This window comes from Harmonia axyridis, chromosome 7 (assembly GCF_914767665.1).
Source record: "Harmonia axyridis chromosome 7, icHarAxyr1.1, whole genome shotgun sequence".
In the NCBI taxonomy this organism is placed as follows: domain Eukaryota; kingdom Metazoa; phylum Arthropoda; class Insecta; order Coleoptera; family Coccinellidae; genus Harmonia; species Harmonia axyridis.
Genome location: NC_059507.1, coordinates 24,667,811 through 24,680,450, shown reverse-complemented (window position 1 = coordinate 24,680,450; position 12,640 = coordinate 24,667,811). Strand labels below are relative to the sequence as shown.

The following is a 12,640-nucleotide window of genomic DNA, read 5'->3' as shown; positions in this document are numbered from 1 at the left end:
AATATATATATATATATATATATATATATATATATATATATATATATCATTGCATTACATTCATTTATTTATATACATTTTATATTTTTCATTATAATAAAATGTTTTGTTTTTGCTTTTATTTTAAATTTTAAAACATATATGTTTTAAAATTTCATCCCAACTTTTGTATGCCTTCTTGTTAATAAATAGAATATACTCGAGTTAATATCATGTGTATTATTTATTTAGTTGATCAATTAATATATTGAATGTCATAAAACCAAATATTCCTTATATGCTTGGTTAACGTCTTTCATTGCCACTTCAGAAAATACTGTTCTTTAAAATCAATCCGATTTTATTGTCATCATTGACAAAAATGATATGAATATTCATATTTATTTCAAAAACCAGCCTCCAGACGCTCACTGGGGCTAAAGCTTCATCCAAAGGTACTATCAATTTCAATTTATTTCCAGACATTGGATAGACATACCAAACCAAAATACTGGCTGCGTCGCTGTTTACGATTAAAATATTAATTAGTTCAACTTTTCGTATTAGTTCAGCACCCACCCAAACCAAAATTCTCGCTGCTACACTGAAAAGCATCAGTAAAATTAGTTACTGAAAAATGTAATCGTTATTAAGCTCGTTATGAACTATTGAAGGAATTACATTTCAATTTAACAACAAATCATTAAAATTTCAAAAAGTTTTTTCTGAAGCATATTACGACCAATATATATATAAGAATTTCCAATGGTTCCCCATAAATCGGGAAATTAAAAACCAAAACTAAGAGAATCATGAAATTGTATTGGTATTTTTTTGAGTCCTGTTATTCTTGAATCAATAAGCGAAAGTCGTGTGCGTGAAGTTAGTAACTGTTTGTAACACAAACATTTTCGTTTGTACCTCAGGGATACTGGTAGAAAAATACCGCATTTCGTTCGGGTACCAACTTTACGGTTTTTTTCGATATTTCTCGAAAAACAAAATTAGTTTGAAAGTCCATCGTTATTAACTGTTCGTGATACAAAAAGTTTTGTTTGTTATCTAACCTAAAATGAAAAAATGTCACTCCTCAAATGCGAAGTTAGCACCAAATTTTTTTTTTGGAATTAGTAATCTTTTATATTCAATTCTTGTTGTTGTTTGATAAGAATATTTTGTTATTGGTTGCTCTTGATTTTGTTTCTCTGTAATTGAATATGATGCCTAAGTAGAGTATGGGTTACTGGATCTCTGATAATTGAAAGAGAGGGAGCTAACTTCGCATTTCAGGGGTTCTTGTTTTCTATTGAAGGTAAGGTTACAAACGAATATTTTGGGGTTTCAAATGAATACTGATGAGTTACTAACGAATGGATAAAAAAAATTATTTTAGAAAAAATGGGTGCCAACTTCGCAGTTTAGGGGTGCTATTTTTCTGGTATCGTTGAGGTTATAAACGAAATTTTTTGTGTAATGAATAGTTATCGACTAAGAAATACCGGAAGCAAATACCAAAATATGAATTTCTGAAAAAGTAGGTGCTAACTTCGTAACTTCGCATTTTAGGAGTGATATTTTCCCATTATATGTTAGGTTTCAAACAAAAATTTTCGTGTTACTAAGAGCAACTAAAGATGAACTTTCAAACTGAATTTTTTTTCGAGAAAAATCGAAGTGAAGTTGGCATCCCAGTGGAATATGATATATTTCTACCAGTATCCTTGAGGTACAAACGATTTTTACAAAATTTTACAATATTTACAAATATTTTCTAACGAGTTACTAACGAATGCAAAAAAAAATATTTCTGCTATTTTCCTGTTATAACAAAATTTTTCGTATTATAAATAGTTACTTACGAAGTACCATCGAAAGTAAAAGGAAAATATAAAATTTTGGGGGAGTGTGTCCTAACTTTGCATTTTAGGTGTGATGTTTTTTCTTTATAGGTTAGGTTAGGTTAGGTTAGGTTAGGAAAAAATTTTTCGTATTATAAATAGTTCCTTACGAAGTACCATCGAAAGTAAAAGGAAAATATAAAATTTTGGGGGAGTGTGTGCTAACTTTGCATTTTAGGAGTGATGTTTTCTCTTTATAGGTTAGGTTCCATTCAAAAATTTTTGTGTTACTGAAAGAAGCGAACATTAAATTTCGAAAATGTTTTTTTTTTGAGAAAAATCGAAAAAAAATGTGAAGTTGACACCCCAGTGGAATGCGAAATTTTTCTACCAGTATCCTTGAGGTACAAACAAAAATTTTGTTGTTACAAATTTTCTAACGAGTTACTAATGAATGCAAAAAAAATTTTCTTCATTTTCAAAGAAGAATTTTTTTCTCGAGCATAATTGAAAAACTCTAAAAATGACCTTACATCTTTTTGGTCGTTCATCAGTGAAAAAAAATCACATAATAAAATACCATCAACGATGAAGTTCAGTGATAATTCTTTTGACAACGCTGAAGACATTTCAGGAGCTTTTGCAAGTTTCTTTGAGTCCGTGTACACACGAGATGATAATTATTCTGGGGAAGTGTCAAATTACGGATACGTCAAATTCTCAGTTATTTCACGGGAAAATCCCAGAAAGAGTGTCAAAAGCTTGAAATAAAAAAAATCTGTTGGTCTTACATTTAAAAAGGTTGCATTGATTTTCTTATCATTCCATTATTGCATATTTTTAATTTATCCCTATATAGTAACGTTTTTCCCAGTCCCTTGAAGTCATCGACTAATACTCCGATCCATAAAAAAGGGGATCGCAATCTTATTGAAAACAATCGACCAGTATGCATATCGAATGCTCTGTCTAAAATTTTCGAAAAAATAATATATAATGATATAATTGATAATTTAAATATTAAATCAATGAATGTCAACACGGTTTCGTTCGGGGAAAGTTAACGGTTAGTAATCTTTGTTCTTTTGCCGAGCTTGTAGCTGAAGCAATGGAGCAGGGCTTTCAACTTGATACGATATATACAGATTGTGAAAAGGCATTCGACCAGGTGAATCATTAATTGCTTGTTGATAAACTTGCTTCGAGTGGTTTTTTCAAGGAGGCTTGTAGCTTCATTGAGTCATACTTGAATCATAGAACACAAGTTGTGAGGGTTGAAAGCAAATTTTCTTACAAAATAACACAAAGTTCAGGTGTACCTCAGGGTTGCATACTGGGGCCCTTACTCTTCCTTATTTTCATTAATGATCTTCCTTCTTGTCTACGTTTTTCCATAGCATTGTTATTTGCAGATTATTTCAAGTTTTTCAGGAAAACTTTAAGTGTACTCGATTGCTTTATATCACAGAAAGATCTAGATGCAATTGTTCATAGGTTCAGAATTAATAAAATGTCACTTAATATAGAAAAATGTAATGTTGTCAGCTTCACTAGAAAATCTAACCAGGTACTTTTCGGTTATGAAATTGATTCGGGGATGATAATGCGTAAGTCAAATGTAAAAGATTTGAGTGTGATATTTGAGCACAATTTGAAATTTAACGACCATTTTGAGCTTCCGATAAATAAGGCGTACAAGCTTATGGGGTTTGTTTTGAGAAACACTAAGGATTTCAATATTTCAACCACCATTCTACTCTATAATACCCTAGTCAGACCCCATCTTGACTATGCCTCAGTGGTTTGGATGCCAATGACAATTACTAATATCAATAAAATTGAGAGAGTTCAGAAAAGATTCCTCAGATACTTACATCTAAGGAAATATTATGTATATCTCTTTATGAAATCATATATTTCCATGTTACAAGATTTCGGTATGTATACATTAGAGAAAAGGAGAAAGTATAATGAAGTGCGTTTTCTGTCTAAAATCATTTCCAATCAAAATTGTAATTTTATTGATTTTATTAATTTCAAAGTTCCCAAATTGAATTTGAGGATGAAAAATAAAGAGATTTTTCTTGTTGAATCAGGAGGTTTTTCTCCCGCAAACAAAATGATGATTGTATATAATGAATTTCTTATGGATAATGATGTAAATATATTTTTTTACTGCTTGGAAATCCTGGGGGATTTATTTTTTCTTAGGTTTAGTAATGAATTGTTTACATTCTTCATTTGTAATTACTATGTATCATGGTGTGGGTCTGGCAATAAAATACATAAATGAAATAAATAAAATCTTCGAGGTACAAACGTAAATTTTTGTAGTACAAATAGTTACTAACGAGTTACTAACGAATGTGAAAAAAATTCTTAATTTTTGAAAAAGTGGAATTCCAGAATTCCGTAAGTAGCTAATTCTAGTTACTTACGCTTAATTACGCTTGTCAATACCACTATTGCCACTCGAGTCGTTAACGACAATAATCCTTAGAAGTCTTTCATCAACTTTTGATCGAATGACATTTCGTACAAAAATAGCCAATTGGTCCATAACTAATTTCTATACCTTCGTTAATGTTTACCATAACGTTGTAAATAATGCTATCGTAGTGGTGTTTCATAATTATATTGTATTCAATCGTTTTCATTAACTTGTTTAGAAAAAATTTTTCGACAAAAATGTAATTGCAGATCCCCGCCCTAATTTCCCTTTGATTCCCAATTGTAAAACGTAAAAGTGAGAAATTCTTGCCAAAAAACATGTTTTTCAAAAATTTGTTCAGTTTAGTTTTTTTCATCTGGAGGCTCCCTCGTACCGGAGGCCCTCGGCGATCGCCGACCGAAAATTGAAGTTGACAAGAACAATGCAGCAGTTTATGGTGTTTTAAATAAATAGAATTCATGATAGGTAACTTCATTGAATTAGATTTAACACTTCAGGAGAAGTTAATATAATAATAATAAATCACTAGATATAACTTATTCAATTTCGATAACATTTTCAGTGTAGTACAATATGAATGAGAACATTCAATAATCTCAACATTTTTTTCATAATAGAGGGGTTGTTATTCTAAAGATTCAAGATTAATTGTGCAGTTTGAAGAAATGTCATTCACATTGCGTTTCCAGAACTTCTCTACCTCTTTCAGATTCTACCACGATGAGTCATTAGTTCCCATTAGTTGGTTCAACTTCCGTTTTAGTTCAAAACCCCCCTGAATCAAAATCCTGGCTGCGACACTGATAACGGTGAGGGTAGGTCAATTTTCGTAGGTAATTGCACAAGTGCATCAAAATTACCGATAATTTTGCATGACAGCGTGTTGTCATAAAAACTGCATGAGTTCATTTTCATTTTTGGAGAAAGAGCCCGACACCGAAGGTGGAGGGCTCTTTCTCCAAAAATGAAAATGACCGAATGCAGTTTTTCAAAGAAAACACGCTGGAATGCGAAATTATCCGGTCATTTTGATGCACGAGTGTAATTCGGGGGAATATTTCCCGAATAAACTGTTACATCACTTGTCAAACTGATGTAGAATGGAATTGCCATAGATTCGAACTGTGTAAGATGCATAGAAACTATGCATCTATGAACAGAACAATTATCGCAGTGCTGTTTCGCTTCCTACAATGCAATTATCGCTGTAATTTTCGATAATTGTTCTCCAGATACATAGAATTTTTGACAAGGGGGAAATATTCACATAAAGAGCATCAGTAAAATGAGATGAAGATAAGATGAAATAAAAGAAAGTAATTTCCACTTAACTTTTAATGTTTGCGATATTTGTTTTGTCATTATTAACTAATCACAGAACATTAAAATATAGGTGGAATTTAATTTGTTTGAGTTTATTTCAAATTGATTCTCAAAGACCGATAATTCAATGAAGCATAAATTGAAAAATACCTGAACGGAATAACAATAGAGTCAAGAAAATGTATTCGTATTACATTAGATTGAATTCGAGCTAAATGTCGCCTTGTTGTATCTAATTGAAGAATAAAGTCGTTAAAAAAAAAAAAAAAATTTTCGATTAATACACGAAAATCTACAGAAATTTCTTTAATACTCCATGACATTTTCAAACTATAATAAAATTCATATTCGAGAGATATATACATTTAACTTGTATTTTCTATAGCGCGTTTCAATTTCTAAGTAAAATCAAAACAATATTTTTTTATGATATCTGCATAGAAAAAAAGCTTAAATACTTCAAGAATATTTTAGGGCCAAATTCACTGAAAATGAGGGATTGCAAAAGTCATTGAATACTCAATACAATGTGAAATGAAACGTGCATTCAAAATTTCCTATTCGAATTTCCCGGAGAACGACATAGGTAGGTACTGACAATAAAGAAAATTGAATTTTAGATAATACAATGAGATTAGAGATGAACGAAAAAAAGTTCTCTAATGTGAAAGAACACAAAACAATTATTTGGTGTCGAGAAAGAATGACTAGTTACTTAATATTGTATGATGGATTCGTTCCTTACATGATAAAAATTTATTATTAAAAGGAATAAAACAAAGTAATGAACAAATGTTTGAATGTTGACAAAAATCGTTTCGCTAATGCTAAAATATAATTCGATTGATACTTCAGAATACTGAACAATTTCTTCAGATTCAACTATACAAGCATGCTCAACATCCAAAATTTCGAATTTAAATATGAATAAAAATAATGTGAGTAATTATATCTCAGAAGCAACAAAAATCCGAACGCACATTAATTAATCTAGTGATTCCTCATCACTTGAAAAAATATTCCAGAAGAAAATGAGGAAATACAACATATTTATTCAACTGATGATTCTAAATTCATTATAATCGATATAAAAATTTATTTTTGAGAATTCTTCATAAAAAATCATATATGAGATTGCTATACTCTCGAAAGGACAATTCATTCATACGATATCTCTAAGAACTATTATTGGTTTTGAATGGAGGAAATGAATTCGGAGTCTACAAGTTTATTTTGAATTATTACCCTATGATTACTTTGAACCGAAAAAACATTCAAAAAGAGGATATATGAACACCAAAGTACTCATTCTTCAGATATTGTTCTTTCAAAATATGAGAATCATTGAAAAAAACGGGGCGATACCCTAAATAATGATTTCGAAATTCTCCGTATGGAAAACATAATTACAAGATTACCACTCTTGAAATCTCTAGATGAAGAATTATAATTTTCAAAGTATACTTTTGAACGAATAAACCTATTTAAACTCATTTCTATTATTAAATATCTTCAGATGAAGAATAGAAAATCATTATAACAAAATCTTAAAACCTCCACTATTCGATATATCCTTCTTATATATTTATACATTTTCATAGAAATAAAAATCCAAATTGACAAATTATTGAACTGACCAAAATAAAAATAAATTATCCAAAACTGTACATATTGACACAACGGTTACAGTTTCGTTAAATATATTTTTGTTTTGGTTGGTTTTTATACTTTGTCAATTTGGAATCGTGTTTCTAGAAAAAAGAGTTCAAATTTTGTCCAAATTTAAAATTAACCTGAGGAAGATATAGCGCTGGCGAAACAATCAATCTGTTCCGCAGAAGAAGAAGAAGAAGAAGAAAGATCGATCTATTTCTATGACTTCATCAGTAGATGGGCAGGTATACCTGAGTTAAGAATGTTATTCACAGTGAAATTAGAGATCGGAGTGTTAACTTATCTTCGGACGCTTTTTGTTGAGAACACAAGTCGTTATTATTTTTGGTTTTTAGTGACGAAACAAGTGTTAGTTCTGAATATTTCATATTCAAGCTGTTTCTTAGTTTATTTTGTGCTAATATAAAAGTTTTTGAAAATCATGGTGAGCTATTACCTACAATACTGTTCTCAATTGATCACAATTCAATGATTTTTTTTAATTTAATTTTTTCTATTTATTAAATGGAAAATAATTGAGTTGATGTGTGAATATTTGATTTTTTAATATTTTTTATTGCGAATGTAACTTAAATTGGGTTTTTTCTATCAATTCCAGGAAAATTATGTACGTATTGTCTCAGACTATTCAAGAGATCAAATGAGATCTACAGAAGGAAACAATGGGACAAATAAACGAAAGAAAGGAGCACAATGTAATTGTAACAAACCAAAATCAAGAAAAACAAAAATAGAACAAAATGAACAAAGGACAGAAATTCAAGGTGATTCGAAAAAACCGAAATCAAGAAAGACTGCGACAAAACAAAATGAACAAACGACAGAATTTCAAGGTGATTCGAAAAAACCGAAATCAAGAAAGACTGCGACAAAACAAAATGAACAAATGACAGAATTTCAAGGTGATTCGAAAAAACCGAAATCAAGAAAGACTGCGACAAAACAAAATGAACAAACGACAGAATTTCAAGGTGATTCGAAAAAACCGAAATCGAGAAAGACAGTGACAAAACAAACTGAACAAACGAAAGAAACACAAAGTGATTCGAAAAAAACAAAATCGAGAAAAACTAATATAAAAAAAAATAAAAAAACGGAAGAAACACAATGTGATTCTCAAATACCCAACTCGAGAAATTTAATTGATGTCTATTCAGAAATAAAAACCAATCCTGAGTTGAAAAGATATTGGCACAAACGGTTTCAACTTTTCAGTCGATTTAACCATGGAATTCAACTTGACGAAGGTAAGTCATATATTCATTTTTGGTAACAATTACGTGGTTTAGGAAAAATCGTATAATTCAATTTTGAACTTAATATTTGAAATTCAAATAGGAAGTACAAGAAATAAAATCAGCATGAAATATTATTATTGATAAAGAGATATAATATTCGTGTTATAGAAAATAAATGAAATGAAAAAAGTAGAAGTATATTTATTTGAGCTTATACAATATTGAAGTTCTATAATTTGAAAAACGAGAAAACGTAATTCTTCAAGGAAAAATCGTAATTTCAGCTAAGAATGACCAATAATAAAGTTTTGAAATTGTTGGAAAATAAAATCAATCCTCATTTGAAATTTGAATATAATTTGTTATAACACGTAGAGATTGTCGAAATGTTTGTTGTACCCGAATTTTGAGTCAAGAATGGTTTGAAATTAATGGGTTCGACTTAGTGATGAATGATTCGAGATGTGTTCCCGTGTGAAGGGAAAATATAGAAACTTGAAATTTTCAGGGTGGATACAATGACGAATATCTCGTTAAATTCGAGTTTTGTGATTTTTCGGATGGAATGTTGATAAAAGTGCATTTATTATTAATTGTAAGTCTAACGATTTTATAAACTTTATTTTTTTTACAGAAAGTTGGTACTCCGTCACTCCTGAATCAATTGCCAAGAAAACTGCAGAAATTTGCAGAACTAACGTAATAGTTGATGGATTTTGTGGTGCTGGAGGGAATTCGATACAGTTTGCCCTCACATGTAAGAAAGGTAATAAATTGAAAAATATAATGCAAATCAAATTCCGGATTCGTCTATAACTCACTCAAAAATATTTCATAGAGTACCGTTAACCTATATTTATTCTGGTAAAATTTGTTTTTAATATAAATTGTTCCTCGGAATAATAATGATTCATAATTTCAAGGAAATATTGAACACTTCAGATTGATAATATCAATTTATTTTTTCCAAAGAAATAATGAGTATGTAATTGATTCGATTGATTATAGTATAAAAAAATCATGATTTCATTCGAACATACTTTCATCTAATATTTGTATATACCTACACTGTGTCCGTAAAGTATAAAAAAAATTCATTTTCAGCTAAACAGACCCTTTTAAGAAATAATCCTGAAACACGTCGATTTTTATTTTAATTTACAGTATTCTAAAATAATACTCCAACATACAGGGTGAATTACTTTCGAGTAATGACGTCACCATCATTCATTTTGAATTGAACACCCACATTTTGTATTGAACACCCACATTTTGTCTCAATTTTCCGATTACTCTAGCTGAGCTGATTTCAAAAATGTATCACATGTTGATTCCAATTGGTACAAGGTGAACAAAAATACAATAGTTTCGTGTGTGCTCATAAAGTCACGCGTAACATTTTTCATTAATTAAATTGTCACCCTGTAGTTTGTTACATTTTTAGATTAATAAAAATGAGCTTTTTCCAAACATGTTTGGTACTTGTGGTCTAGCAGATAGAATATTGAAGGAATTATTTCGTATTTTTATACATTTTTATTGATCTAAAAATTTAACATACTACATTTAACAGTGTTATATTCAAACCAATTGCCGCTAGACAATAAGTATTTTTGATAATATTGTTAATTTAACTAATGAAGAATGTTACACGTTACTTTATGAGCACACACAAAACTATTGTTTTTTTGGCCACCATCTATAAATTGGAATCAACATGTGATACATTTTTGGAAACAGCTCAGCTAGAGTAATCGGAAAATTGAGACAAAATGGGGGTGTTCCATTTGAAAAAAATGACCGTGACGTCATTACTCGAGAGTAATTCACTCTGTATATTAGAATTTTATTTTAAAAACAGTAAATTAAAATAAAAATCGACATGTTTCTGGATTATTTCTTAAAATAGTCTGTTTAGCTAAAAATGAATTTGATCCATACTTTACGGACACAGTGTATAAACTTCAAAAATTCTAAGCGAGAGGCTTGATCGAAATTAAAAGACAGAAATTGAGAACTCCGAAATATTCAGAAACTCAATCGGTAAAAGTCCTAACTCAAAGGAACGTACCAGTAGGTACGTTCCTTTGAGTCCCTGGCAGTAGCCAGATTACATTGAAGAAATATCTTTTGCAATATTAATTCATTTGAATTTATTTTCAGTGATCGCAGTCGATATCGATCCAAAGAAAATCGAACTTGCCAAGAACAATGCAGCAATATATGGTGTTTCGGAGAAAATTAAATTCATTGTTGGTGACATCATTAAATTAGCTCCAATGCTAAAAGCAGATGCGGTTTTTCTGAGTCCACCATGGGGAGGTCCATCTTATTTAAAGGAAAGGGTTTATGACTTGGAAAAAACGCTGAAGCCTGTACCATTTTCGACATTGATAAATGCCTGCATGAATATTTCTCCCAATATTGCAGTTTATCTCCCTAAAAATGTCGATACCTACGATGTAAGTATTAACTTCTTCCTGATGAACCATACTGCAAAATTGGAACAGTTGCTATATACCCACGCGGAGATGCAGTTAATTCACAGTACTTTATATTGTTGAATCATTAATTCATTTCGTGTTTCATCGACCAATTCCTAAAATCATTTTTGACATAATGGTGGTAGTAATAGTGTGTTTGAAAAATTTTGAAAGTTTTCTTGTTACTAAAACTAAAAAAATCACCAACAACCGAATAACCATTTTCATTAATGAATTATTATTTGTTTCAGATGGGACAATACTTGGGACGACATCTAAATATAGAAATGGAAGAGAATGTATTGTGTGATAAAATTAAAGCAAAAACATTTTATTATAATGGACTTGCAGAAAAATATAAAATGTATATAAATAAATGAAAGTAATGCAATAATGTATTTATATATATATCATTGCATTACATTCATTTATTTATATACATTTTATATTTTTCATTATAATAAAATGTTTTGTTTTTGCTTTTATTTTAAATTTAAAAACATATATGTTTTAAAATTTCATCCCAACTTTTGTATGCCTTCTTGTTAATAAATAGAATATACTCGAGTTAATATCATGTGCATTATTTATTTAGTTTATCAATTAATATATTGAATGTCATTAAACCAAATATTCCTTATATGCTTGGTTAACGTCTATCATTGCCACTTCAGAAAATACTGTTCTTCAAAATCAATCCGATTTTATTGTCATCATTGACAATAACTGATCCTTGTATAATAATGATATGAATATTCATATTTATTTCAAAAACCAGCCTCCAGACGCTCACTGGGGCTAAAGCTTCATCCAAAGGTACTATCAATTTCAATTTATTTCCAGACATTGGATAGACATACCAAACCAAAATACTGGCTGCGTCGCTGTTTACGATTAAAATATTAATTAGTTCAACTTTTCGTATTAGTTCAGCACCCACCCAAACCAAAATTCTCGCTGCTACACTGAAAAGCATCAGTAAAATTAGTTACTGAAAAATGTAATCGTTATTAAGCTCGTTATGAACTATTGAAGGAATTACATTTCAATTTAACAACAAATCATTAAAATTTCAAAAAGTTTTTTCTGAAGCATATTACGACCAATATATATATAAGAATTTCCAATGGTTCCCCATAAATCGGGAAATTAAAAACCAAAACTAAGAGAATCATGAAATTGTATTGGTATTTTTTTGAGTCCTGTTATTCTTGAATCAATAAACGAAAGTCGTGTGCGTGAAGTTAGTAACTGTTTGTAACACAAACATTTTCGTTTGTACCTCAGGGATACTGGTAGAAAAATACCGCATTTCGTTCGGGTACCAACTTTACGGTTTTTTTCGATATTTCTCGAAAAACAAAATTAGTTTGAAAGTCCATCGTTATTAACTGTTCGTGATACAAAAAGTTTTGTTTGTTATCTAACCTAAAATGAAAAAATGTCACTCCTCAAATGCGAAGTTAGCACCAAATTTTTTTTTTGGAATTAGTAATCTTTTATATTCAATTCTTGTTGTTGTTTGATAAGAATATTTTGTTATTGGTTGCTCTTGATTTTGTTTCTCTGTAATTGAATATGATGCCTAAGTAGAGTATGGGTTACTGGATCTCTGATAATTGAAAGAGAGGGAGCTAACTTCGCATTTCAGGG

The 12,640-nt window shown here is 30.0% G+C and overlaps 1 protein-coding gene across 1 annotated transcript; it reads left to right on the top strand.

Moving 5' to 3' along the window:
• Positions 1–8,097: 8,097 nt before the first annotated feature.
• On the top strand, positions 8,098–11,379 carry LOC123684832 (trimethylguanosine synthase-like). The gene is made up of 4 exons (XM_045624304.1): positions 8,098–8,513; positions 9,139–9,270; positions 10,668–10,966; positions 11,239–11,379. Exons 1-4 carry the CDS (start codon positions 8,153–8,155, stop codon positions 11,365–11,367), a joined length of 921 nt encoding a protein of 306 aa, XP_045480260.1. The 5' UTR covers positions 8,098–8,152; the 3' UTR covers positions 11,368–11,379.
• The last annotated feature ends 1,261 nt before the right edge of the window (positions 11,380–12,640 follow it).

Excerpts from the sequence above, each read along its gene's own strand:
- LOC123684832 (XM_045624304.1), top strand. The coding sequence starts at position 8,153 with ATGACAGAATTTCAAGGTGATTCGAAAAAACCGAAATCAAGAAAGACT. Across the intron at positions 8,514-9,138 it reads TGGAATTCAACTTGACGAAG|AAAGTTGGTACTCCGTCACT; the intron begins GTAAGTCATATA and ends TTTTTTTTACAG. Across the intron at positions 10,967-11,238 it reads AAAATGTCGATACCTACGAT|ATGGGACAATACTTGGGACG; the intron begins GTAAGTATTAAC and ends TATTTGTTTCAG.